The sequence below is a fragment of the Chroicocephalus ridibundus genome, chromosome 3, assembly GCF_963924245.1.
Source record: "Chroicocephalus ridibundus chromosome 3, bChrRid1.1, whole genome shotgun sequence".
NCBI classification, from domain to species: domain Eukaryota; kingdom Metazoa; phylum Chordata; class Aves; order Charadriiformes; family Laridae; genus Chroicocephalus; species Chroicocephalus ridibundus.
This window is the reverse complement of record NC_086286.1, coordinates 33,404,535-33,431,096: the sequence shown is the minus strand read 5'-3', so window position 1 is coordinate 33,431,096 and position 26,562 is coordinate 33,404,535. Positions and strand designations below refer to the sequence as shown.

The window sequence follows — 26,562 nt, the reverse complement described above, 5'->3', positions numbered from 1 at the left end:
GGGCCTGGAAGAGGCTCAAAAGAACCTAATCTCGTTCTTCTGTGTGTGTTTTTGCTTCGTATAGTCTTTTGTATATGCTTTTGCTCCAGATGTCAGCAGCAGAACTGAGCAGCCAAGCTGCAGGCAACAGAGCAGCCGGAGAGGCAGTAGGGGTGTCCCGAGCATGCTGACCAGGTGGGTGGACAACCCATGGAAAGGTGGCATCTCTCTCACTCTCCCCCATGGCAGCACCTGGGCTTTGCTGGTGTTTGCAAGGCTATTCCCAGCTCTGACTCTGTCAGTATGAAAAACAGCCCGGCCCCTGGTTGTTAAGAGGAGCTATGTCTCATCTGGTCTCCCATGAGGAGGACAGCTCAAGTGAAACCACTGGATGACCAATGGCTGGAGCTGGACCTCATGGGCACGGCTGCCAAAATGTAGGAAGCGTCCCACTGATAATCAGGTGTACAGTGGAGTGGCCAAAGCCCACATTGATTAATCTCCAGCATCAGGTCTAGATTGCAGTAGTTGTTTTGATCTGTGTGTTAAATAATACCAGTGCTTTATTGAAAATACATTTGCTGAGGTTTAACAGCAATTAAACTCATATGTATCTCTCGCATGGGAGCTCCGCTTCAGTGAATATGGTTTGAATAATCAAGTGGTATTTTGTTTACATGCCGTAATTATGATATTAAAACGTATACACAAACCTCACTGGAGACAACGATCTTTTAATGTATGGCAGTCTTTGCAGCTGACAGCAGGATGTAAAAGGTGACAAGATGGATGTGGCGTGAGCACCAATAAGATTAACCAACACCACAAACACAGCTGACTGGGGTCCCTGGCATCTGGCAAGACAGGAACGGCTTCCAGCTCTTCAGCTGAAAGCTCCTAGATGGCTAGCTGAAACCCCTGAAAGATGAGCACTAGCGGGAGACCAGTTTGGGACACTCTGCCATCCAACAGGGTCACAGCATGGATGAAGTATTTACCCTTGTAGCTGTGGTTGCAAGCTTCACACGGCGAGGGCTCACATTTAGCATGAAGATGGTGGTCCCCTCAAGCGACAGGATGTAAGATCCTGAATCTTAGTCCTTTAAAATTGCCTAGGGCTGCTAGAAAGGGCTCAGAATTGCACACAGGAATTTACCTTGTGGAGCAAAGGTTTTTGGAGAACCAGAGAGAATTTCAGAGGACTGACAAAGACCACATGATTCAGCACCGACTGCCGTAAATCAAGCACAAGTAGCTAAGTACCAGTTCTGGTTCAAAAGCCTTCAGCACCTCACTTTCCCTCTCAGGATTTGTATCTCCCACCTCGTGGCTGTCTTCACCTGCCATGGGAGATTTTGGAGAGAGAAGCTCTGTTGCTACTGAATGCTTCACCCAGAGATTTTGCCAAGCAAGTCATAGCCAGTGCCCCAGTGAGGACATAGCCAGCACATTTATCCTAGGAGATAATCAGTAAGAAGTGGTGAGGAGAAGTACCTTGAGATCTTTTGCTTCCCCTGAGTTCTGAATGTGGACAACCCTGTCTCGTTCCAGGGCAAAGTCAGATCACGAGGGCATGAACAAACCTCTTGTCCTTCCACTGGAACAGAGGGGAAAGAGCTCAGTGCAGGCAAGGAAAGGTGAAAAGAAGTCATATTTTCATGCTTTTCGTCTCTGCACCTCACAGCCCATGCTTTTCCCTGCCATCCCCATCATCACTCCAGCCGCACTGCAGAAAGGAGTGACTGAAGACTGCCCGGTTGGGGTGTCCTCCAGCCTCAACCCAGGGCTTTGGTGGGGAACGTCAGTGTACAAGGTCCAAGAGAGGGCTGAAGCTCTGGGCCAACCTCCTGCATGGACCCAGGCAGAGGGGTCTCCTCAGCAGTGTGGGTGCCTGCTGTGTCTGCCCGCAGGCACCGTCACTGCCAGTGCCTGGACACATCCTGCCGGGGACACACCAGCATCGCCATGCCGGTCAGCTGGACACCACTGCTCAGGCTCTCTGGGCTGCATTGCACGACCAGCTGAGCAGGACCCGAATGACTGCTCCTCTCTTTAAAATCTGTGGCCACAAATGAGAGTTAATTTCTTTATCGTGTGTTGAGTTGATGACTTTCTCCCAAGCAGAGGAGTTGTGGGGAGAGAAACAGTCAGGGGCTGAGATAAAACGGCACCTCCAGCAATAAAAGCGAAGCAGATTTGCTTGTAGTGAGTTTTCCTTTCCGAGAGCCATGCCTGGATAATCTCAGTTTCTACCTAAGAGATAGCAGAGCTGTCAGGACATACTCCATGTGGCCACACAAGAAAACACAGACATGACCCCTTGGCTCTTAGGAACGAATGTAAGGGGGAGGGGCAAAAAGCACTAGCAGGGGAAAAGAAAACAACAAAGCCCAAATTCATACAGCAAACAAATGTAAGCGCTCCTAATTTTACTCAGTAATTTACACGCCTGGCCCCCTTCCTATTTCTTCCATTTTTAATCTACAACAAGTATCTCTGAACTGTGCTGAGACAATAAATCTGGGCCCCTTTGAAGACCTTGGGCGGCAGTGCAACAACAATACGCTTTATAAACTAAACATTTTTGAGATTTGTCTTCCCTTTGATCTGCAGCATGGTACCCCCACTGCATACGTATGCGCACACGGACGCACACACACATCCTGCTGAACCCACCATGGCTGCGCTCTGTTGTTCCTTTGCCACTGGCGATGGACATCAGAGAGGTCATCGCTGGACGTCATACGCGATATACACCCTCGCAGAGACGCACATGTGAGCAAAGCCTTTTTGGTAAAAGAACAACATAAAAGATGTGACCACTCCAGAACTGGTAAACAGTCGAAACTAAGGTCACAGTGGAAGAATTAATTGTTCAATGGTAAGGGCAGGAAGTGGTTGTAAGCAATTTTAGAGTTTGTTTATTTTTAAAGCACAGTGAGAGAAAAGGAAAGAAACTTTATTGCATGATATCTTTCTCGTACCCCCAGGGACCATCAGTGGGGTCACGTCCATGAGATCTACTATGCAGACTTCAGCCCCTGAACTAGCAGAGTAAGCACGGGCAACAGCTATTTGTCATCCTTTGTGTAAGCCCGCTCTGGACACATTGGCTTTGGGTTTCACAGACAATTGTTGACAGTGAAAAAATAAGGAGGCACCGATCAGTTCACCACTCTAGTAGCTGTACACGTGAGTCTATGTGCCTTCCACAGCCATCGAGCTGAAGGGATGCAAAGCATTTATGAATGAGTAACTGCACGTTATTCACTGGTGCATCACCCAAATGCCCAATACCCACTGGTACTTCCCAAATACAGCTCCCCTGGGCCAGCAATATGGCTGTAGATTAGCAAGCAACCACCATCTCTAAACCCAGCAATCTGGGGCAAAAAATTAAAAAATCCACAGCTCCAAGAAAGAGAGTGAAATGTGGTGTGAGAGGAATGCGTGGCCCATGCTCATATTTCCTGGTCACGGTGATGTGAAGTCCCCGTTTCATCAGATCGGTCTCCAGGAGTCAATATTCACAGAGCACTGCAGCAGTAGGCTGGGGTGATCGATCCTACTGAGCCAGAAAAGAGGCTGTCACATCTGGTGACATCTGGGCCTCTCCTCTGAGGACTGTCAACCAAGAGCTGACATGGATCTAACCTCTTTGACTTACATGAACTGACAGGATCACAGTAGGAGCGAGGAGGTCTGTGAGCATATCACCTAAGCTGCAAATAGATCAGCTACAGCACTTGCTGTGTGATGTGCATGTTGGAGATCAAAGCATGGTCTTAAATCCTGGGGAACAGACAGAAGGTCTCTCCCTCTCATTCTTACTCCTTTTCTTGATAATCCAGCCTCTCGCTATCCTTCCATTCTGCAAGCAACAATTCAAACTCCAGAATAACAAATTCTACTGAAGAGTTCAGCTGTCATGCCTATAGGAAAGCATACTTGAAGTGTGAGAAGAGGTTAATTAAAGCAATGGTGTCTTCCTGAGTCTGAAGACAGCCTGAAACAACAGCTATGAGAGGTGGAAAAGCCTTTATTCTACATTAAGTTACTAATTCTTGGACAATTGATTTAAGTATCACTGTTTGACTTAGTAGCATTTTAGCAAAAATATCCAGCTTAGTTGCCCATACCAGGTCTTAAAACAGTCTCCTACACTTTCTCTGCTGCCATATTGCCCTTTGTTCAATTGCCTGCTCAATTGTCTTTTGCTCGGTAACAAGATCATCAGCTTCTTCCCTGCGATTTTTAATGGAGATACAGGTTGCCAGTGCATCAATCTGGTAGCGTGTCAAAACATGGACCCAGGCAAAGGAGTGAAGGGGGTCGGGGAAGAGAGAGACGGAAGGATGCCCAAACCTCTTTCCAGAACCAAGATGCTTTTTGGGCTCATTCCTGCCCACCTATGCTCAAAACAGTTGGGTCATCACTAGGAGTTTTCCCCTCACTTACTTGTTTCCCTCTTACTTATCATAGAAGCACAGAACGGTTTGGGTTGGAAGGGACCTTAAAGATCATGCAGTTCCAATCCCTCTGCCATGGGCAGGGACACCTCCCACTAGACCAGGTTACTCAAAGCCCCATCCAGCCTGGCCTTGAACTTTACTTAGTTTTCCCCTCACTCACTTTCCCCTCACTTACTACCTGGGGAAGAGCTTCAACAGGCACATAGAGGTCTGGGGCCAGAGGAGCAGGGCAATAGCTGCAGCATATTGAATCAACAGCATCCTCCAACCCCTGACCTCCAAAAAGCAAAGGAAGAAAAAAACCCAATCGTCTGACACAAATTAATTTCCCGGAAAGACTGCAGAGTGAGTTAAAAGCGCACACAAGTGCACACACGCAGAGCCCAAACCCTGAAATCTGACCCGGGGCAAGCTGCAGCGACCAGGCCTGCCATGGGGGGATCGGGAAAGCTCTCCGTCCCTGCGGGAGATGGATGCAAACCGTGCTGCCCCCTCCTTGGCTGGAGTCAGCAAGAGGAGGGAAGCGCTGGTGTTTGGACAGATGCGGGTCTGTGTCCCAGGCTGAGCAAAACGCTGCGTCCCCTGCTGCCCATTATGAGTCCCTCCATAATAATTTTCCAGACTCCTTTTAGCTGTTTCCAAAGGGCTCGGTCTCCAGCTGCTTCTCAGGTCCCCCTCATACTATCCCTGCCCTGGTGTAACACAGCAGATGCCAGCGAGGACACCCCTGATTTGCCAGGGCATTAGCAAAAAGTGATTCAAGGCCCCAGATTGCCCTCCGATCCTTTGAAAAGGAGCTACAGACAGCAGAGTCTTAAAGAAATACATCTCAGCCTTTTTCATCTTGCTTTCAGGGTCCAGAGAAGTGACAGTCTCCAGGGCCCAAACACTGAGTTTTGCAGCCCAGGTGTACCCCAGTAGTGAACTACCCCTGAGAAACTGCAGAGAAAGTCCAGACTGTGATCTAAGCCTTTTAATCATGAGGACTATCAGAGCCAAGCTTCAGGCAACTCTCCCAACCAAAATCCAAAGATCCTTCTTAAAATGTGAGATTTCTTTTAAAGAGTTGATTTCTTTGTTTTGCTTTCTTGCTTTGAAGGCTACACGCAAGCTTTCCTCTCCCCTCGGGAGCCCTGTTGTCGCTGCTTTTAGAACGTGAGAGATGAGAGCCACATGTAATTGCAAGGCTCCAAGAGCTGGAGCTTCAAGATTTTTCAAAGAGCAAACCCCAAGGGCTAGGAAAGGGGGGCAAGGTTGTCTCTGGTGTCTCAGGTCACATACAGTGCCTAGGAGTAGGTGGGGGTGGCCAGTATTTTCCCCCAAATAATTAATTTTACTTTCAGACAGTTCCCATGGAGAATAAATATGGGACTAAACACTGTCTACATCCTCTGGGCGCCACAGCATTTAGGGGGATGTCATTTTCGCCCCTCCCTGCTCACAGTTTGTTCCCCAGATGCCACCCCAGCACATCAAGCCATTGTACAGCGGTGACTGGATGTCGAGCATCAAGGCTATGATGCCCATGAGCACAAAGCAGACATTGAAGTATGGTGGGCTGCTGCCACTGGGAACACCTAAGAGCATTCCCAGCTCCTGGCTGTCATTCTGTCTATTCAGGATCAGAGGAGCTCAGAAATTAGGGCTGGAAAAGACCTCAGGAGGTTGTTTAGTCCAACATCAGTCCCAAGACAGTATCAGCTATCCCTACACTGCTCCTGAAGTGTTTGTCCAACTTCTTCTTTAAGAAACCTCCACTAAAGGATTTTCACCACTCCTTTATGTGATCCGTTAGCAGGGATAATCTAGGACATGATGAACAGCTTGGGCAGGCAACAGAGAAAGTAAACGCTGGAGTGACTTTACTTTCCAGGCCAAGAGAAGAGGAGAAAGTCAAAGAGAAGTAAGGAGAAGGATGGGAAAGCGAGAGGAGCAGCAAAAAATCTGCAAAGATTTTGACCTGTGTCTCCTTCAAACCTCCAAGAGCCATGCTAAGCCCGATCCTTCTCTCGTCACATCTGGAGGTCCAAGAGGCTTCCAGATGGTCTACAAATAAAGAGTCAGAGCCATGTCAGCACTTCATGAGGTCACATCACCACTGGGAGGTGATGCGTGAGACCGTGACTGTAAAACCCCAGTCTCTGTCACAACCCAGCGCTGACCCCAGGAGTAAGATCGTGTTGGGGAAGACAGTCGCTGGCATGTGGCACTGCTCGCTCCCATTGAAACAGCCTCTTTGGGTTCTCAGATGTTGGTGGTGACAATGCCAGGGCCTTGACGCCGCAGCAGCTCTCTAGCAGTTGGCTTGTTTCAGTCCAATGTTTCCAAGCGGTTACAGTCCTGTAATAGCGGAGCAACTCTGCTCGGTACACTTCGACATTACCACTACTGTTGATCTTGGCGTATTATTTATCCATCTTCCCAGCCATAAATTTCCTTCCTGGATTCCGTGACTTGCTTTATAACCACACTCTTTGCGCTGAGACTGCAAAGCCCTGGGGGCGAGACCTTTGCCTCCACGCTTTCTATTTAGGGCTATGCAGCTTTATGGTACTAACAGAAAGAGTAACTTCCCAGATGACTTTGCAGCCAGCGCAGAAGTTTTTTTGAAATGCTACTTTTTGGCTACTTAAAAAGTCACTGATAAGAGCAGGGATAAATCTCAAGCCCGAGCTGCTACCACATGGGGAGGAGGAGATCCTGGTAGGTTGCTTGCAAATATGACCTACAACAGACCGTAAAGTCTTTCCCCTGTTTTCCAAAATCGCTCGGCATGAAAGTCCACCCCAGAGTCTCATTACTTGGCCTCTGTTTCCCAAGTTCAAAGCCTTGAAGGAGGTGAGCAGCCCCACCGCATTATCACCAGAGGCTCAGCTGCCTGCACAGATCTTTGCAGCAAGCTTTGGGAGCTCAAGCAAGACCAGGGTTTGCACTGCACGCATTAATGCCTGTCTCTCAGAGAGGCCCAGAGCTGGCCAGGCTCCTGCCTCACACCGACGACCTCAGAAGGGACAGCAATGACAGCGCGGGCCAGCATCAGTTGGCTCAGGCTCTGGTCCCCTGTCCCGAAGTCAATCCTTCCTACCAGCCTTCTTTGCTCTGCACCTCTGTGAGCAGTCTGCTGTGGGTCTCTTTTCACTGGGGAGAGTAAATTTGAACAATGCTTTCCATCCCAGCCCGCCTCGGCTCGGAGGGGTCCCTTGAGTGCGCCATGAAAGGAGAGGCACATCTGGGCTGGATTACAGGGTGGTGCAGTGGCTTTTATAGCTACGGATTCCTGCATATGTTTCTGAGCAGGACATATATACCCATACATCAAAATGCAGAGAGCCCCCAGGGTTGAGGGCCCTCATTTATATGAGTCGCTCTTGGTTGCCCCCTCTTTGGAGGGCTCAGCTATGGACATCTTGGCGGGCCAGGATCAGTGGGACGAGATGCTGTGGGCTGCTGATAACCAGCTCTCCCACCGGGCGTGGAGAATTGCTTTCTTTTGAGAACAGAGGCCAAACAGAGGGAGTCGTTTACACCATCGAGAAGTGGGTGTAACACTTGTGATTTACTGGCATTTTGCAGTCACATAGGCACTAACTTCGCATGGATAAGGACAACTGCGAAGAAAACAAGGGAGGAGGCAATGAGGCTCCACAGAGATCAATAATGTTACATCAGATTTACGCTGGTTAATAAACCAAAGGTTGCTGTCCGCAGCATTGGTTTATCATGGCTCCAGATTTTACACCACGGTCACTGAAACAAGGATCTGTCCCCTGAGATTTTAGAAATAACCTTTCTCTCAAAAAAAGCTCTTCTTTCGCTATCCGTGGGTTGAGAAAATGAGATAATGATGTGTGGATGGAAAAGCAACAAAAAAGAACTAAATTAAAATTAAAACGCAGCAAGGCTCCAAAGAATTTACAGATGTCTCTCCTCTCCTTTCCCCCCCTGCTTCTCCGTGGTCAGCTGTAAATATTTATCTGGCAGGCTGCAGTGAAAGGCATGGCCCAAAACACTTAATCACAATTTCAGTGTGGCTGCCCTCCAGAGCGCCCTGAACTTGGGGGACGGTGGGGTTTTTCCTGCAGCTTTGTTAGAGGAAGGTACCTCCGTCCTTATGCAGGGAAACGAGCGCTTTCAAAAGCAATTCATAACGTCTCCAATATGGGCTGCTGGATGCTTTATTTTTCTTCTCTTTAGATTTTTTTTTCTTTCTAAAGGGTCTGATTTTCTCTTTTAACCCCGAGTGAGGGAGGCTGGCAAGCCCTGCCACTCCACCACCAGCAGCCCAATGCCGATGGCCAGACAGAAGTGGTGAAGGGGGGAAATGTGAAGTTGGACTAGATCAGTCAGAAGCTTTGGGAAATCTTCCCCAGAAGCAAAGGAATTGTCATATTTCTGTAATTCACCCCAAAGTGTTTCACAAGTGTTGATGAGACATGACCCCATCTTCCCTGGCAAAGGTGGCTGTCTCTAGGGGGGAGCCTGGCAGCTTCTATGGGGCACTCAGCTCCACTCAGCAGAAATCTGGGACAAGTGGATGCACTGACAGAGGTTGGCAATTGTAGGGGCTTCAGTTTTGAGGATGCCCAGCAAGAAAAAACGTTGGAGGAACCAGGGGTTCCTGCGCAGCAATATGCTGCCTGCAAAATCAGGAGCAAATCCCGTGGGACCGGGGACTTGCGAGCCTCGCTCCCTGGTTTTCAATCCTGCAGCGAGTCTGGCCGCCTGACTCTGACCTCCCCACAAGGACACTGGGAAGAGTTCCTCTTCTTCAATTGCACCGTCCCTCCCCGCACATGGCAAACCAGTCTTTAGGGCTCTAAATCCTGTATATTTCTATTTCTCCGTTCTCCTGCTTATGTTATGTTCCTTGGCGATGGACCGCTGCAGAAATTTCCTTCCTGGTTGTTCGCTAGATGGATCCCGTGTCCCCCCAACCCCTCACATCCCCACCACACCACACTGCCAGCGGCCAAAGCTGAGGATTACTAAGCTTAGGGTTGTGTTTGGAAACAAAGTCAAAACACTTCCAGCACGTGCACTTAGCATGGCAAGAGCAGGTGCCTCCTCCGATGGTTGTGGTTAAGGAAACACATTTTGTGTTTAAAGGTGAAAAAAAATGAACAGCTTCCTTTGAAACTCTCAGCAAACACTTGCACACCTGGGCAGTGGGATGCAACCCCAGAGAAGACAGGGACCAGCTCGGCTGGAGTCCCCTACCTGAAAGACAAGCTGGACCTCCCTGGCTGGTGGTGTTTAGAGGTTCTGATGCAGGGTATGGATCATTGCCTTCAGCTAGCAGCATTATGACATGCAGGCTGCTCCTATTTCATCCAGTTCAAAATATTCCTCCTTTTTTTCTTTTAACTTCTTCCTGCCCCTTCCTCTCCATTCAAATCCAGAGTGTTATCTAGGGCCCATAAATACCCAGCACAATGCAGCTGTCGACTTCCCTGAAAGGAGACATTGTGCTCAGCCTCTCCGGATGGCTCACTCTCCACTTTGATGTGGAGGAGCTGGGAGAGGAGAAGGGGAGGACAGGACCATAACACACAAAGCTGTGGCCCCTGTAGGACCAGCCTCAGCATCTCCCTCTAGGTTTGCTCCAGCCCCACAGCAGTTCAGAGGTTGGAGCACGTAAAGAGGCGGCCAACATTCACTTTGTGTCCCATACTCCAGCCTCCCTGATCAATGTCTGGCAGAGTCTTCCTTGGGAGAGGAACTGAGATGTCCAAGCAAAAGCTCTGTTTCTACTCCACTGTAATGATTATTGCCTCAGTCTCCAGCTGAAGCACAAATGTATTTTGTTTTTACAGTTCTTTGCAATTTTCTGCGGGGAGCGGCACACTTTGGCAAAGCAGCGCCATGCATGACATCATATTTTCTTCATTGCACTGCGATTGCCTCACCACTTGCTGCCGAGTAGTTGGTTCACCACCTGATTATTTATCAGTCTGCCTTTATGCCTTTCTGGGCAGTGATATTCACTTCACTTTTTTCCTCCTTGCCAACGCTTCCAGTGGAAATGATGCTTTGTCGGCACATCTGCAAATGCGCAGAGTTCCTTGAAAAGGCAAGTCCACTTCTTGCAATGAGCTCGTTTAGAGTAGGTGATCAGTAACCATACACATAAATTGGTCTGAGTTTAATCTATTATCGTATCAGTGGCCCTTGCAATTTTTAACAGACTCTCAGAGCCTAGAGAACTGTTAAAGCCCCCTCCCCGTAAATGCAAACATATGAGAATCTCAGCTTCTTTCAAAAAATAAACAAGCCTGTAACTCCCTTCTCTGCAGTAATTATTGTGACCTTGCAATTGCGACGCGAAGGGAAGCTGAAAATGTGGCCCAGCTGTATCCAAAAGTTTTAAAAACCCAAACAGAGGATAAGTAATCAGACTCCAAACTCCACCATTTTTAATCTATTTTGTTAGCCACTGCTGTGAGTTTTGAGGCCTTATTTGGGATTTTTAAATCTCTGGGGCTGGTAATACTGTAGCGGTTAACTGTGTGCACCGACACCGACTACAGCGTTATCACCTGGGGGCCGTAGGATGCTCTGGGAGCAGCATCTCCTCTTAGGGCAGGCTTTTCCAAAAGGCTCTGTTTGCTTTAACCAACATGGGCTGCTGGCTTTTTATTACACATAAGGCCCTGTATCCTGAGAGATTTCCAGTCTCCCTAGTCCTGCCGCCCTCTGAGCCCACCCCAGTGACTGCCAAGCATCGCACCCCGAAATCCCTGAAAGCACCAGGTCCACCTTCTCCCCTCGTAATGTAGTAAATGGCAGCACACAGGGGCACGCGGGGAAAGGCTGCTTGTATGTCAGGGTGCCCGGTGCCTGGGAAGAGCCAGGGTGAAGGTGAGGGAAGGCTCTGCATTATCACCTCACCGGTGCAACGGGGACAGCCCCTGCAGTGCGAGGCACCACCTTCCATGGCAGAGATGGCGCTTTACATGCCCGTTTGGCTGGGACCCCGCTCGCACCCCACGGCCTTAACACAGTATTGAGTTTACCCAGCTGTAATTCCCATCGTCTGCTCCATCCTGTGTAATTCCCATGTCTGTGTCCAGCCGGCAGGCGCTTGGGGTAGCTGGCTCACCCATCAGCCCCAGGTCCGTCGGGGTGGCCAGTTACTGCTGCCTTCATGCTGCTGAGGCAGACCATGGCAGGGATGGGGAGGGCATGTCAAGGAGGAGAAATATTTTTTACACTGCGACTGCCTCCGGGCTGAGAGCAGCCAGCCACAGCCGGGTTTTCCCACGGTCCCTTCACTTTCCCATCAGCGCCGGGGATGAGGTGCCAGTTTGGCCCCCGGCTGCTGGCCGGCTCTCAAGGGGTGGGGGGAGGCGGAAGGGGCTGCCCAGGCCCAGCTGGAGCTTCTCTGACCCAGACATCAAGCACGATGCTGTTTTGGCGATGCACTTTGTCCTCCTGCTTTGCAAGCCAAGAGTTTACAAACCCACAGGGAGAAGTGCCTCCTCTTCCTCTCGGCACCGCCAGCCCTGCTTTCGGCCACAGGCGCCTCTGAGCTGCAGAGGGGTCTTTGCTGCTTTCTCTTCCCTCTTGTCTTATTAAAGAAAAAAAAGAAAAAAAGGAAAGAGAAATCAAGCAGCTCTTTGCTGCTTGCTTTTCCTCTCTGGGAACTGATCACACAGTGGGAACAGCAGATTGTCACCCTGGCCCGTGCCACCCTCCTGCCCTCCCTTTTTTGCCCCAGTCTCAGCAAAGTGGCTGCTCCAGGCCAAGTCCCTGAAGAGCAGGAGGCTCACGTTGCCTGTGGGCACCTCTGGGACCTGCCTGGGTGCAGCTCCACCTGCTCTGTACACCGTCTTCAAGGGACATCCTGGGTTCGGGGCCTCATCATCTCAAGCATGACCCTATCTGCCTGTCTCAGGGTCTTTCTGCCCTTTGCAGACCCAGGAGCAAGTCCGCGCTGGCAGCTGTAGTGGGACTCCTGGATACAGACAGCATCAAGGAGAGGGATGGGTCCTGTGCCTCTGTCCCCACCGTGGGCACTGCCACATGTCCCCAACAGCCTGGCTCAGCCAAGCTCATTACATGAAAGGGTGACTTGAGCTACACCCTATGTACTTCCATCCCTGCTCTTCCTGGCCCAAGCCCAGGAAGGCCAGATTATTTACCTGATATAGAGGGAGGTGATGGAGTGATTCAGAGATCAAGAGACTTTTCCTTTTTCAGAGGGAAGAAATACTGCCCCGCTCTTTTGTAGTACATAAACTGTCCAGCTGTGCCAGCACCACAAGAAAATGTTGTTATCTTGGGTTATGGAGGACCATCAAGGCCAGGCCACCAACGGGCTCCGGATACAGCACAGCCATCAGCTGGAGGCAATGCCTGCATCTCCAGAGCTTGATGGGGGCTTCCAACCTGTACGAGTCTTAAAACATTAATTTCTATGTGACTATTGTAAGGAAAGGATTTGCCTTGCTTTGCCAGGCAGCTGCAAGATGCCATAGGAAGGTGGGATGAGGAGTTACCCAGCCTGTGGTACCCAGCCTCTTGCAATTGCAAGCAACCACAAAGCAGGTGGCCCCAGCTGAGAAGACTGAAGTCTACGGCACGTGGCCAGAGCATTTCCCAGCATCCTGCAATGAGCCCAAGAGCCTCGGTCTGCCTCACCTCCACAGAGGAGCAACATCACTCACAGAGCAAAGGCCTGCTTGCACAAAAAGCCTTTGGCAGCATCCCCAGCTCAGCACCAGGAGGTGCCCTTGGTGGGCTACCCCAAAGTCCAGGGTCCCCTTGATTAGCGCAGATGAGAGGGGCTGTATGGAGCAGCTTTTGCTCCCTCCTAGCCTGTGTTTTCAGGTTTGCTCTCAACCATGAGAGGGGCTGGAGAGGTACAGAGGGACTCTCGGGTCTCATCCTGTGCACCCTGGACAGGGCTGGAGTCCAGGCGCCTATAGCTCAAACCGGCGCTGGGCAAAGCCCTTCAACTGCCCCAGCTCCCCACTCTGCTGAAGAACAGCTATAACACACTTTGGCACACAAACTAAGCTCCTTGAAGGAGTGACGCAAAGTGTGAAGGCTGTCTAAATACCTTGCTCATGGTCATGCCCTCAGACAGCACTGCCTGTGGGCAGAGGCACAAAGATATTGGATTCCCATGGCCCACAAATTATAGGACATGTTCTTCTTTTAATCATAGAATCGTAGAATGGTTTGGGTTGGAAGGGACCTTACAGATCATCTAGTTCCAACCCCCCTACCATGGGCAGGGACACCTCCCACTAGACCAGGCTGCTCAAAGCCCCATCCAGCCTGGCCTTGGACACTTCCAGGGATGGGGCAGCCACAGCTTCTCTGGGCAACCTGTTCCAGTGCCTCACCACCCTCATAGTGAAAAATTTCATCCTGATGTCTAATCTAAATCTACCCTCTTCCATTTTGAAGCCATTACCCCTCATCCTATCCTTAACTGGCATTTCAGATGATCCCAGCTACCTGGGATCAATTTGGGCGGTTAATCACTCTGCGCTATCTACCTCAAACACCCCGGGTAGTGCAGACATTTCAGCCACTCGCTTCCCTTTGCATTTCAGCCACAGCTGTAAAGCCCAAGTCAGCCCTGGGTGGAAACTGAGCCTGAAGATGTCAGCCTGGAATCTCCTGGGCTTGGCCCCCTGTGCCCCACATGCAGTCAGTATGGCGTCTCTTCAGGAAAAATTCCTTTCAGGAGAAAAATTATTTCCTTTCCAGCCATTCAAGAGCCTGGCTGCTGCACGCAGTCTGCAAGCAGCCCCGGTGAGCATGGGGCAGCATCCACCTCTGAAGGAAAGTGATGCTCCTGGGGTGGGCAAGTGACGCGAGTCCTGCCAGGCACCCGCTGCCAGTGCTCTGCAGGGACCTCCTGTCAAGGTGCTCTGCAGCGTGGGGAGGAGAGGTTCCTCAGCATTGCCCCAGCAGGGCAGCAGCTTGGTGACAATCAGGAGATGGCATGGAAACATGAGGGAGAGATGAGGCTCTGGGTAAAACCCATGCACGGTGTCAGACAGAGGTCAGCTGACATGTTGCTGCACCTGAGCTGCTGGCTGAGCTGCCCCACAGCCAAGCCTGGATGGTCAAAGCCTCCCTATCCCTGGCACCGAAGTAATCTGAAAGTTAGAAAATTTGGTAGCAAATACCTTGTTTATGGACAAACAACCTTGGGACTTAGGGAAGTGCACCCTGCACCTCAGAGGGAAGATGTTCCTTGCAGTGAGACCATCAAGACAGACCCCAGAGATGCAGGGCAAAGTCTTCATGCAGCCAACAGTTTCTCTAAGGACCCAAATGATTTGCTTGCTCTGCTCCGCATTTCAGCTCCAAAGTGAGGATGTTTCCTCTGTGGCAGTTCAAAAATAGGAAAATTCAGTATCTTAGTGTGCACAAGAAGTAAAATCCTATTTACCTCGAATATTGCGCTGTCTCCCAGAGGCAATCACAAGGCTACAGTTTGTAGAGCACCACAGTAATGAAAGCCCCAGAAATACCACCAGAGATAGAAAGGTTAGGTGATTTAATATGAACCATACGTGCTGTTCAGAGTTTTCTGAGTAATCCAGCTTCTGCATGTCCTCGCTGCATTACAGAAATGATGCATCGTCTCCCCTTTTCTTGGCTTCGTTACGGGGAATGAATCTCCCCCGAGACCGTAATTGCTTCAAATGCTCTCTGCTCTATTTATATTTGACTTTGCCCAGTGGTTTCAAGCAATTCTGATCCTGAACGACTGTTGATCTAGGGCTGTACCCTGGCTAACATCTACTTTGAAGGAGTTGTGTGCAGGTCTGTTTGAATAACGTTACACAGGGCAGAGAGGACTTGGCTCTTCAATTAAAGGCTTTATAATGATCCAGTCAATACAGTGTTTTCCTTCACAGACACAGCCATGTGACCACAATGGTTTTCTTATCTGTGGGCACAATTTCAGGCTAATTTGTATCTTTCTGTTATCTTTGTGTTGGGTCCTTGCCTTAGCCGCTCTCTGCCTCAGTTTCCCCGTCGAAAACTGTCCATAGCTCCCCCAGGTTGGGCCAGAGTGGAGCCGAAGTCTCGACAACCCCCTGTGCCCTACCTAAAATGGGAGTTTTTCCTTCCCTGCCTGGTGTTAAGTATCTGCAGCAGGCACCACTGCTGGCAGCCCCGGCACGCAGAGGTCAGCAGAGAGGGGCAGCATCTCTTTGTGCTTCTGGGCAGAGCAGCGGGGGGGGAACATTTGTACCCTTCTCTAAACGCACAGACACCCACTTTATGGCTGGGCTGAAGCGATGCCTTCTCTCTCTGCTGTCACAAGGACAGAGACACGGCTCGGTCTGCGCGGTGGCAGAGGGTGGGGGGCAGGAGGAGCATGTAAAGCAGACAGATGGCTACACAGCCAGCCCCGGTTATTACCGGAATAAATTGGGTAAATCACAGGCTAAGCAGTTGCTCTCCCTGTGGTAGAAGAGGATCTGACACCGTGATTGAAAATTAGCAGCATCTCAGAGGCAATCATGGCTGGGAAGCTTGCTGTGCTGGGAAGCTCCGTTCAACCGGGTGTTGAACTTGGACTATGTTATTACTGCACTTTAAACCACAAGAACAAAATGTTTGGGACATGCTAATGACACCAGGAGAAACAGAAGCATTTTGATTTGGTAGTAATTGTTGTAATTATTTGCTACCAGAGCAGACACAAATATAATATAATGGGTCTGATTATTTATCAGCGCATTCAACACAAGAAAGAAAACAATGCCGGTAAATAGCAGAGGGTTTATTTTGGGGAACTGTTTAAAGCCAGGAAAGGACAAAACATCTCTCTTCAAAACAGGGCCTGTGGAGGCTCTGCGCTGAAGATCTGACAAAGGCTTTCAGGATTCAAAAGAGCTGTGTATGATCGAGGTTTTGCCCTGATGTATTTGGCTGGGTTGCACTGCCAAGGCCAGGTTTGCCGCACAGCCTTCCATTGGGCAAGACCCTCACCAGCATCTTGCCGAATGTCACCCATTGGCAATGAAATCATCCAGGGTGGAACACTCTGGCTACCTTTTTGGGGGGAAAATTTGGCAAAGATGCTTCAACCATTTCCAGGGATGTCATGTAGTTTTGTCTACATTAAACTTCCTTGCTGCTGAGGCTAAAGCCTGAAACAAGGTGGCCAAGGAAGGGAATGAGGACGAGAAAAACTGTGAGGGAAAAGAAATTGCACCAAGACCCCAGTGCCAAATCCTCTGGGCTGGCTTACTGCAGGGTCTTACAGGAAGAGGGGGTGAAGAAACAGGGGAGGACTGGAAAAAGACACGATCAGGTGGAGGAGAGATGTTCATGGAGGCCGGGGGAAAGAGGAGCAGGCCCAGGTGAACAAACGGGAGAGGTGCAGGCACACAAGGACGGGTCTCACACCAGGAATACAGAGCACCGCACTCTCACCGTCCCTCAGTGGGGAGCAAACACCTGTGAGACTCACCGGTGTGGCGTGCCAGGGCACTCCAAGGCCACGCAACGCCGAGGACAGATGCTGGCTGGCCCACCTCGGGGTGTCTGCAGGATGTGCCAGGGTGAGGAGAGCAGAGCTCCCAGGGGACCCTTTGGTAGAAAGCAACTTTCTGCATGTTGCAGATGGTGACTGCTTTCTTCATGAACGGGGGCTTTGTTGTCTCCGTTCGTCTCCCCACTTGGCACCCAGCTCTCATGGCACTTTCAGTTCCTCCACTCGCCTGACCTCGGAGCTACTATGCTGTGAACGTGTCAGACGGGAACATGCAATCGATGCTGGCCAACCCACTAACAGACCCAGCTATTATTACAGCAGGCACTGATGTGAGCAGCCACAAAAAGGAAAACAGATTTTTGGGCTCCTCATGTGTCCAGACCTATCTGCACATCCTGTCCCGGGTTAACTGAAAACATGTGGTCAAGTCCTGCCCGGCTGGCGTGCAGCTACAGCCAGAGCTAGCTCACAAAGCGTCTACATCTTCTGTTTCCTCACCCTCTTTCTTGAATAAGCCCACTAAAATCCAGCTCAGGAAATGGTGAGATACCAACACACTTGCATGTCCTCCTCGTCACTGATGTTACTCCTTCTGCAGAGCCTTGCTGTTTCAGCTGCGTCCTCTTTGGCTTGCTCACTCTCATGTGAGGGTTACCAATTGCTGAAGGACACTTGTTCTTGCTTTCCTAACATGTTCCTACACCCCAAAAGTATATCACATGTATAACATACATGTCGCAAGCCTGAGACCGTGCTCAAACCAAACTCACTTTGTTCCAATGACACATGGACACTGGCCTGCCACCTGCTGCAGACCTGACCTGCTTTGGAAACCCTTGCAACCAGCCTCTGCACATAGCGACCAGCCTGGCTGTGGCAGGGAGCCTCAATGACCTGGGTGTCCTCCCAGCAGGGCCCCAGCATCCACATGCTGAGGGCAGAAGGGATCTCTAGGATGCCCATTTGCAACCATACAGATCAATCAGCAAGTGGCCCAGGTTTCAAGCTGCTCCCTGATGCCAGCAGCTCAGTAGATGCACCAGGTCATCCCCAACCTCACCATCAAAGACATGAGGGCCAAGTCACCACTGGGGCTTCGTGTCACCCCCTGGGAAGGCAATAGGGGTTTTGCCCCACGCTTCCATGGAAGTGGGATTAGGCTTTATCCAGACCACTTGTTATCAACCCATTATGTCTGAGAAAACAAAATACAGTTCAACTGCTTTTGTTAATACCAAGAAGAGCGCACTTTGTAACGAATCAGAGTGATCGTGTCTGTTTGGAGCCACCAGCCCACCTTGAACCCTGGCAGGAGCAGACTCTGCCCCAGAGAAGGGTGAGATGGGTCTGGGAGACAGTGACCTACCCAAGAAAACCCTCCCACCACCTCACCACCTTCCTCAGCCGGAGGTGGCGTTTGTGCATGGCGGTTGTGCATTCCTGGGGAGTATTTTTCTTCATTTTTTTCTTTCTTTTCAAGTCTGGAGCCATGTAAATATTGAGCAGCCACAGTGTCCTGTGGCACACGGTTCACCAGAGCAAGCCTGCACTCCATGCAGATCTGCCTCCGGTTGTTTGCTTTCAACTTGCCACCTGCTACTTTTATTTGATGTCCCTGAAGTTCTTGTCTGAGAAGGAACAATGTACAATCACTCTCTATTTCGTAATGAGGTCGCTTTGTTTTGAGTCACTGTTATCCAGGTGCCTGTTTCTTTTTCATTCAATGGCAAAAGTTCCCAAGTGCCTCAAGGACACAGGTCAGGCGTTTGTAATTTTTTTCTTCGCTTTTCCTAAACATTACTGGCGTGACGCATTGCAAAAGTCTGCCAGTTGTTACCACAAGTGGCTGAGACTGCAGAAACGGCACAGAAATCCTTCTCACCAGCCTTGCCTTGGCACATGTAACCTATTTGTACATCCTCCCTGCGGTGCTACCTGCAGACACCTGCAAAGACACGGCCTCGCTCATGCCCCTCTCCAGCACAAGCTCTTCTGCCTATGCCCCAGATGCACGTCCACCAGCATCCACCATGCCAGGCCCATGCTTGCTTGCACAGCATGCCTCTTGCCTTTACTCCTCCAAGACTTCTTTCTCCTTAAAATATAAGCACCATGCTAGGAATATAAACACCACACAACCATATAAATGCCACTGTAAATGCACTCTGTGTCGATACACCCACACTGCATCAGCACATGCCCCATCCAACCCCAACCTGATACACACCCTTGAACGTATTCTTCCACCCCACGCCTTGCCACAACACGCTATGCAGCTTCAGAAAGAGCAAGGGAAAGCCCTAGGTTGTTTGAAGGAGATGGTCTGTCCAGCTGGAAATTCTGCTTCTTGGTTTTTTCTGTGCCAAGCCGTGTTTCAGTGGCCTCCATCGAAGCCCCGGGGTGAGGACCCTAGCCCCAGCGGCACTGCGGATTTTGCCTGTTTTCTTAGTCAATCCGGTAGGTAGGCAGGCAGGTCACCACCCAGCACGCAGTGGGAAATGGGGTGGTAGGTGTGTTTTCCAAGCACCGTCCTGCTTTGTAGCAGGCAGATAGTGAGTGTGCCACAGGTGGGCTTCCCATCGAGCCCTGTCAAACAGAGACCCAGGTGGGCACAGGGCACCCTGCTTGTGGGTGACTGTAAGAGAACAGAGATTTCTGCACAAATTAAATATATAGAGACATAAATACATACATCATGTGTATGAATGCATGTACTTACATACATACGTATGTATAAGAAAATGATTGGACAGCACAAGAAGAGCTGATCTTGTGCGCTGGCTGCAGAGACTCCCAAGTCTCAGGGCACACATATAACAACTCACTTTGCCAATGCAGTGGGCTTGGTTCCCCTCTGTTATTTTTATAAGGCCATAGCATTAACCTAATTAATTTACTTTAATTGGAGAACAGCATTAGCCTAAATGGTCCTACTTAAATCACAGAGAAGCCGTGGCCAAGCTCTTCAAACAGCCGCCTGTCCCCATTCACCCTCCTGCAGATGGTTACCACAGCTGAGTTCAGCGCGCCTGGGCTGCACCTTGGCACAACAGCCCTCCTCTCTTTGCAGGGTTTGTTTTCTGCTCTGAAGGGAAACACCTGCATGTCTCCAAGCAAGAGCAAAGAAAAAATCTCAGCTTAGAAGTTACAGGCTCCCCCACCGAGCCATTACCCAAACCTGGTGGGAGGACTCCCTCTGGAGCTGGGAGCTCCAGCAGAGCAGAGGTCCTGAGGGACCTACACCAAGCTGACCAGGCTCACACCCTGCAGGCACCACTGCCCACTCCAGCAGCGGAGGAAGTGTTTGCACAAGGTGTTTCGGAAGCCGTAGAGGTGAGCAGCCCCACACTGATGAATGCCAGAGGCAGCAACAGGGCACAGTGGCTACAGCTAGGAGCAGCTCTCAGAAGACCACAGCTCAGCTCTTGTTTCCCTGGTTTCTGCTTGTGGCTTCCACAGTGGTCTTTGGCAAACCCTTCTCCCATGCTAGGGTCTAGCATCCAAATGAGGCCAACATCCTCAGCCTCCTTTGGCAACTACACTGGTAACTACAACTGAAAAGTACCCCAATAAGATCTTAATGAATACCACTAGCCTGTTTCCTTTTAGCTTCAGAGTTGCCTCCGTATCAGGGTTTATCATCATGTTTTACCACAAAAACTTCCCTGTTTTGCCGTTAACTTGGAGGCCCAGCTTGCAGGGAGAGATGAGGGACGGGCACGACTCGTCTTAACCCAAACACACGCCGGGGTCCCAGACAACAGTCCTGGGGGCAGCAGAAGCGGCTCTGTGCCCCAGCTCCCCCCGGCTGATTAGTTGACTGCACACTGCAAAGCTTTATGCCAGTTTTCTGATGTTCTGCCTCCTCTACTCTGGCTTCCGCATGATGTGTCCGTAACTATAGCCTGGCTCATACAAGGTCAATACGCCCCTCTCTATGCATTTATGTACTTAGAAACAAGCCTGACCTGGCAGAAGCCTACAGAGGGTTTGTGGAGCCACAGCAGCCACCGTGTCTTTGAAAGGCATCGAGGGCCTCAAAGGTGGGTGCGCTGAGCAATCTGGCTGTTTTGGAAGAAACATCACAGAGAAAGGCAATTCTGTACTGGAGGTACAAGAGCAAAGGGCTTGGGGGAGCCAGCAAGTCCACCCTTGGAAAATGGGCCAAGGCCAATTAACAATGAGCTGCAGCTGACAGAGAAGGGAGGATTTCAAGATAAGAGAGATGGCAGGAAGCCTAGAGGAGATCAGAGCTTGGAGGGAAGAGCAGAAATAGGCCTCCTGGGAATGAGTCTAAATAGGACTGCTAAGGGAATTTAAACTAGTATCTCTGAGGAGGCCTTGGAAAAGGGGACATAGGTAATAGCCTTGTGAGATGCAGGTTAAGATACAGAGCTACAAGTGCAGGGGAGAGACAGGAATTAGCTCAAGGAGATCGGAAGGGGTGGGGAATGCACATTACAAGTACCTGATTGAGGAAAATCCAGAAAAAGGGATGAGCAAGAGTTATGCTACAGAGGAGCATAAGTGCTCTGGCTGTAAGCACAAGGGCTGCTGAAAGCCTTGGGATAGAGATGTAAGACTTCCTGAGGCTAAAAATATAAGCCAAAGACCATCTGTGCGGTCACCCACACTTCTGTTTTGAAGGGATGGAGACCTCCAGCCAGGTCCCATTCAACTCCGAAGCAATAGGCAAGTCACTCAAAAGCTGAAGCACCTTCTTGGTGAAGGAAGCACCAGTGAGGACCAATATACCATACCAGGGCTAGCCTCAAAGGAGCAGCTGCACAGGGAGCTCCTCTTACATGCAAAGAACCTGGCTTTCGTTTTAGAAAAGCTCTTGCTCATTTGTTTTCAAAGCCATTCTCTTGCAGACATGGCTTGGGATTGGGGAGTGCTTGGGACTGGCAGCGCTGTGTTACTCCATCCCTTCCTATACCCCTGCCCACAAACACTCAGAAGATGGCAAATGCATGAGACGCACCAGAACTGTGAACATAGCAGCTGTTACACTTTATTTCATTGTTGTTTTTTTATTATTATTATTTTTCCTTCAGATTGAAAAAGAAAGGCAGAAAAGTTACAAAAGTACTAAAAGGCAACGATATTGGCAGGACGCCCCTGTTCCCCGCTCCCACCCGGGGGAAGGCAGCCTGACGCACCCACGGGCTGGCAGAAACACATCTCTGTGGCCAAGCACCTCAGCAGCTCTCACTGAGCAAAGCCTGGGGGCGTGGGGCCACATGGGGGCTGCCACCCCAGCCATCTGCATGGGCAATGTGCCCCTTCAAAGGGGTACTGGGCTACGGCTTTCCCTTCTCGTGAGCACAGTGGGGCAACGCTTCCTGTCCTGCACTGGTCAGCTTGATCTGGCAGCAGTTACAAGGCTGAGGTGTGCCATCAAAACAAGATAAGCAGAGTCTCTACAGGGGCAGGAGGATTCAGCCTCTGTTGGAAGAGGGGACTTCTTGCAGGGAATCACGATGCTCTGCCAAAGGCACCTTGCCAGCAAGCCCAAGCAAACCCTTGGAGGTGGTGCTGCTGCAGGGGGTGGCCCAACCGTGACGGCCTAGAGCCAAAGAGCAGGCAGAGCTGGGGCAGCATCAGGACAGATGGCCCCTCACCACCTTGCCCAGCTTCTCTGCCTGCCTGAGTGAGAGGAGGTTGGGGAGGGAGGAGGGCAGGGGTGGGGGATTCAGGTCCGCAGGCCTAGATGGCCTTTGGGTTTTCCCCAAGGGTCTCAATGAAGGGCCCAGAAAGCACCTGTGAATGCTGGTTCACTGCGTGGCCTCCTACTGGTAGCTGGACTGACCACTGGTCTCATCCAAAGAGCAGCATCGAAGACCTACACACTGGAGCAGATTTAAAACCAAAAATTATTTTATATTACTCACAGTTGCTCTCCTTGATCCAGACAAGAAGTAAACTACTCGCTCCCCCTTGCACCCACCCAGATACAGGCTCAAGGTGGGGAACACCTAGACAGAGAGCTTATTCTCTCCACCAGGCGCAGCAAGGGGAAAAAGTGTTCCTCTGCCGCACTGAGAGAGGTGAAAGCTCGTCCCATTAGCTGTTGCCTTGTAGCACAAAACACATACATGCCTCAAGGCCAGATCCCAGTCAAACTCCAGTGGTAGCTAGCCTAGCACAGTCCTGACTGTCTATGGAAAAAATGTCCCACAACTTCACACAAACTCCTCTCCTGTTTATTTCACCAACAGATGGCCACAAAACAGAGACCTCTTTCTCCCACTCCATGCTACATCTGGGAATACTTGTTCCACAAGTACAAGGGAAGGTCTGTAAGAATTTAATGGCCAGCATAAGAGGGGAGTGGAAAGCTGCTGGAGACATTGGATTTGGTTGAGTTTGGTGATACCAATTACCTTCAGCGTCATGTTAAGGCAGCAGGCTATGGAGACAATGCTATGGAGAAGTGCTGCATATCCCAGAACACAGACAGCCTCAGCAGAGAGGAGACCCAAGAGTGCACAGTCACCCCCAAGTTCTTCTCTCTGATGATGCTGAGAGGACTGAGGGTGGGTGCTGCATTGTCTTGGATGGCTGAACACAGACCTACAATTCTAGAATTTTATTTTAACTGCCTATCTACAAGTGGGACGCTCATGCCTCCCATTTCAATCCCATTTTAGAAGATATCACTGAGTTGCCAGATGGAACACACAGCCAGATGTGCCAGTTACCCGTTCCTGTCTCCCTCTCCTACAGTCTTCCACTCAAGAGAGCTTGAAGTGAATACAATTACAACCATCTCAGAGAGGGATCTTCTTTCTTTCCAGGCAGCCCAGTACAGCCTCCGTCTCCAATCCTGAGCTCACTTCTGAGGGGGAGAAGGGAGTACTCTTGGGGAACTGACTGGACTTGGTTTCACACCCTGATCACTCATCTCTGCTACCATGTAGACCATACTAGCCACTGAACCCCTTTCAACTACCTCCATCCCTGTGTTTGACACTGCCTTGGTGGCTGCCCTTGCAGTTTGTGGACCTGACTGCCTTTTTTTTGCCCTGAAAGACAAAAAAAATCTCTCCTTTTGCCATCATTCAGATATGTGATGGTAAGAAAACAGGCACTGCTGCAAAGCCATATGCTTCCTGCTACCAGAGAGGCTGTATTGCAAAGATGTGTCATTGTCCCCTTCTTCTCCCACACATCCCCTTGGGTATCACCACCTCCCCTTCTCCCTGCCAGGCAGGTGGTTGGCTTGATAGTTCCTGAGGTTTTTGGAGAAACTCCTTCAGTAGGCACATGACGGTTCTTCCACTGGAGCTATTGGGCTCAGCGGCTTCAAGGTGCTGAGGGAACGGAAGGCAAAGGTGGATGGATCATACACAAAGTGGGGCGGTGGGCGGCCTCCATTGATGCTCTGCAGGGGAATAAGAAGAGGGACGAAGTCAGCACTCATATAAGCTGCAAACAGTGAAATTCTTGCTGCAAGTGTTTTGTCATATTCCTTTCTTGGTACACTTACACCTCCTTGAATGGGTGGTCATGCTTGTACTTGCAGCAAATGGCAGTAACATAATCAGTTAAATGCTTTGCTCATGCTCTTGCTCCTACCCCTCGAGAAAAAAGCATGCGCGTTCCTCCTCCAGGACTGAGGTCCCGAGATCCACATGACCAGCACCCATGGCACCTCTAGTCACTAAGTGAAGTTAGAGGTTAGAAATGAAGTGCATTTAGAGTCCCAGAGTCAGAACAGCATCGCTGCCAGAAGGTATCACATAGAAAAGCTAAATTCAGATTCACTTGGCCTTGAAGAAGGATCTACACATTTTTAGAGCAGGGAGATAAACCAAGTCATCTCCAAAGACTCATTCTTCAGTGTGATTTTTCAATAGCTCTCCAGTAAGGATTTACAAATCACCCTTTCTTAATCTATAAGCTCCCAGACATGCTGAAACTCTCCAGAGTTTTGGCTCCAGACTCCACAGTTCAACGAGGAGCAGCCAAGAGATGCTTAGAGGAAAAGATCACACCTGAAGGCCTTACAGCTTGGTTTGTGCCATGGCCACCAAAGACATTCTCTCCCCTTTTGCTGCGAGTATTCAGAGCACAGTCAGAGTAAGGAGGCCAGAAACACCCGTGCTCTCCCTGCACTGCGTGACAGGACAGAAATACTGTTCCTCACTAGGCTCTGGTGGGACCTGTGGATCTCCAGAGGAATTACGGTGCCAAAGAAGTGATTCCACTAGGAAGTGGTTTACTTTTACTTACTGGGAACTTTGGGGTTTTTTTTCTTTCCTTATGCAAGCAGAAGCAGTGGGGCTGCTGCTTCACAGACACTCTTTGGCCAGGAGAGGAGGGCTCACTGCTTTATGGGCCAGCAGAGTATTTCATCATGATCTGGCAGAGTTCATTCCACAGGGACATGTGTGAGCTACTGAGTGCCACATGCTGGGAAGTTCAGCAGCTCAGAAACTCATGCAAGTGTGCCCTACCCTCTTCTCACTCTATCACTGGTGGGAAGGGCTTTACCACTGTCTTCACGGAGGTTAGAAAAAAAAAAACACAGTGAGAGGAAATATGGCCTGGGCTCTGGTGTTGTGTGCTGCCTCTTCTAGGCCTTTCCTAGCAAGACCCATGGTTTCCCTTCCTCAGTCTGCAGTAAGGGACTGTTCCTCAAAGAATTAGGCTTTTTAAGAACAATTACCAAGTCTGCTGTCTCCTCTAGACAAAAGTTCATTTTGGCACTTCAAAGTCTGTCTATGGGACAGCTGCAACCATATAATGGCACGGCAAGGTGATTCCACCTGCCTATATCCTGGCTGGGTTTTAACTTGTCATCACAGGACAAGCACACACAACTTTTTCCAGAAGAATGCTCAAATGGTCAGGCTTACCCAAACAGTCACACCAAATTAGAGAGCGCTACGGAAGTGTTCAAGCCAGGCCCTGGGTGCTGCAGTCTCTGCCTCCAGGATCTCAGTCACAGCTTGGCCCCCATGTCAGAAAGGGCCTCTTTAAAAGCCAGTGTGGGCAGCATGTTCCTGCCTAGTTGGTACCTCCTCTGCAAATTAAGATGGGCACTTGAGAATGGAAAATGCCAACATGGTGCTTCGCATCAGCTGTGCCTGGAGTTTCAGCCAGCAAATCATGCCCTGCTACATCCCCCTGACACCTTGGCCAGCAGCACAAGAAACAAGAGAGGCAGATTTAAGGGCCTTTACTCAATAGCCACCTGCTGTGGGGTTATATATGGTGTGTGCTCTGGCAAGCCTCAGAGCTAGAGGGTAACATAGCAACCCCTATTCAAAGCTAAGGGGCAGAATAAATCAGCACATTTGTCCTTCTCCAGAGCAGAGAAGGTCCCCTGCCAGTGCCAAGAGGGAAAAGGAACAAAGAACCTGGCAATCCCCTCCATTTTGAAATGCCAGACAGGATTAGGGAAGGCAGCTGAATCAGTTCATTTCTGGCGGACGGCAGATGGAGAAGAGGCTGGGGAAAGATGGGTCCAGAGGACAGACAAAAGTCATCCACAAAACTCACCAGGCTTTGGGTGGGAAGGCGCCCTGGGGTTTCACTCTGGGCCTTCTTCTGGGGCCAATGTGTGGAGCAGAGAGCCTTCCCAGGACACCATGTGGGAGATGAGCACAGAACAAGGGCTGAGGTGAA

At 50.2% G+C, this 26,562-nt stretch overlaps 1 protein-coding gene across 6 annotated transcripts in view; it reads right to left on the bottom strand.

The window, feature by feature from the left end:
* The window catches only part of LOC134512860 (uncharacterized), a 99,645-nt gene that overhangs the window by 13,156 nt on the left and 59,927 nt on the right, over nt 1-26,562 (bottom strand). For 2 of the 6 annotated variants that reach the window (XM_063328674.1, XM_063328675.1), the window contains one exon: nt 21,770-24,313. The exons of 3 other annotated variants lie outside the window; for them this stretch is intronic. In XM_063328674.1, the coding sequence (XP_063184744.1) occupies nt 24,185-24,313 (129 nt within the window). In that variant the 3' untranslated portion in view covers nt 21,770-24,184. Of the gene's footprint in view, nt 1-21,769; nt 24,314-26,562 lie in introns of those variants that run through there. One more of the 6 variants, XM_063328673.1, reaches the window with a different exon arrangement.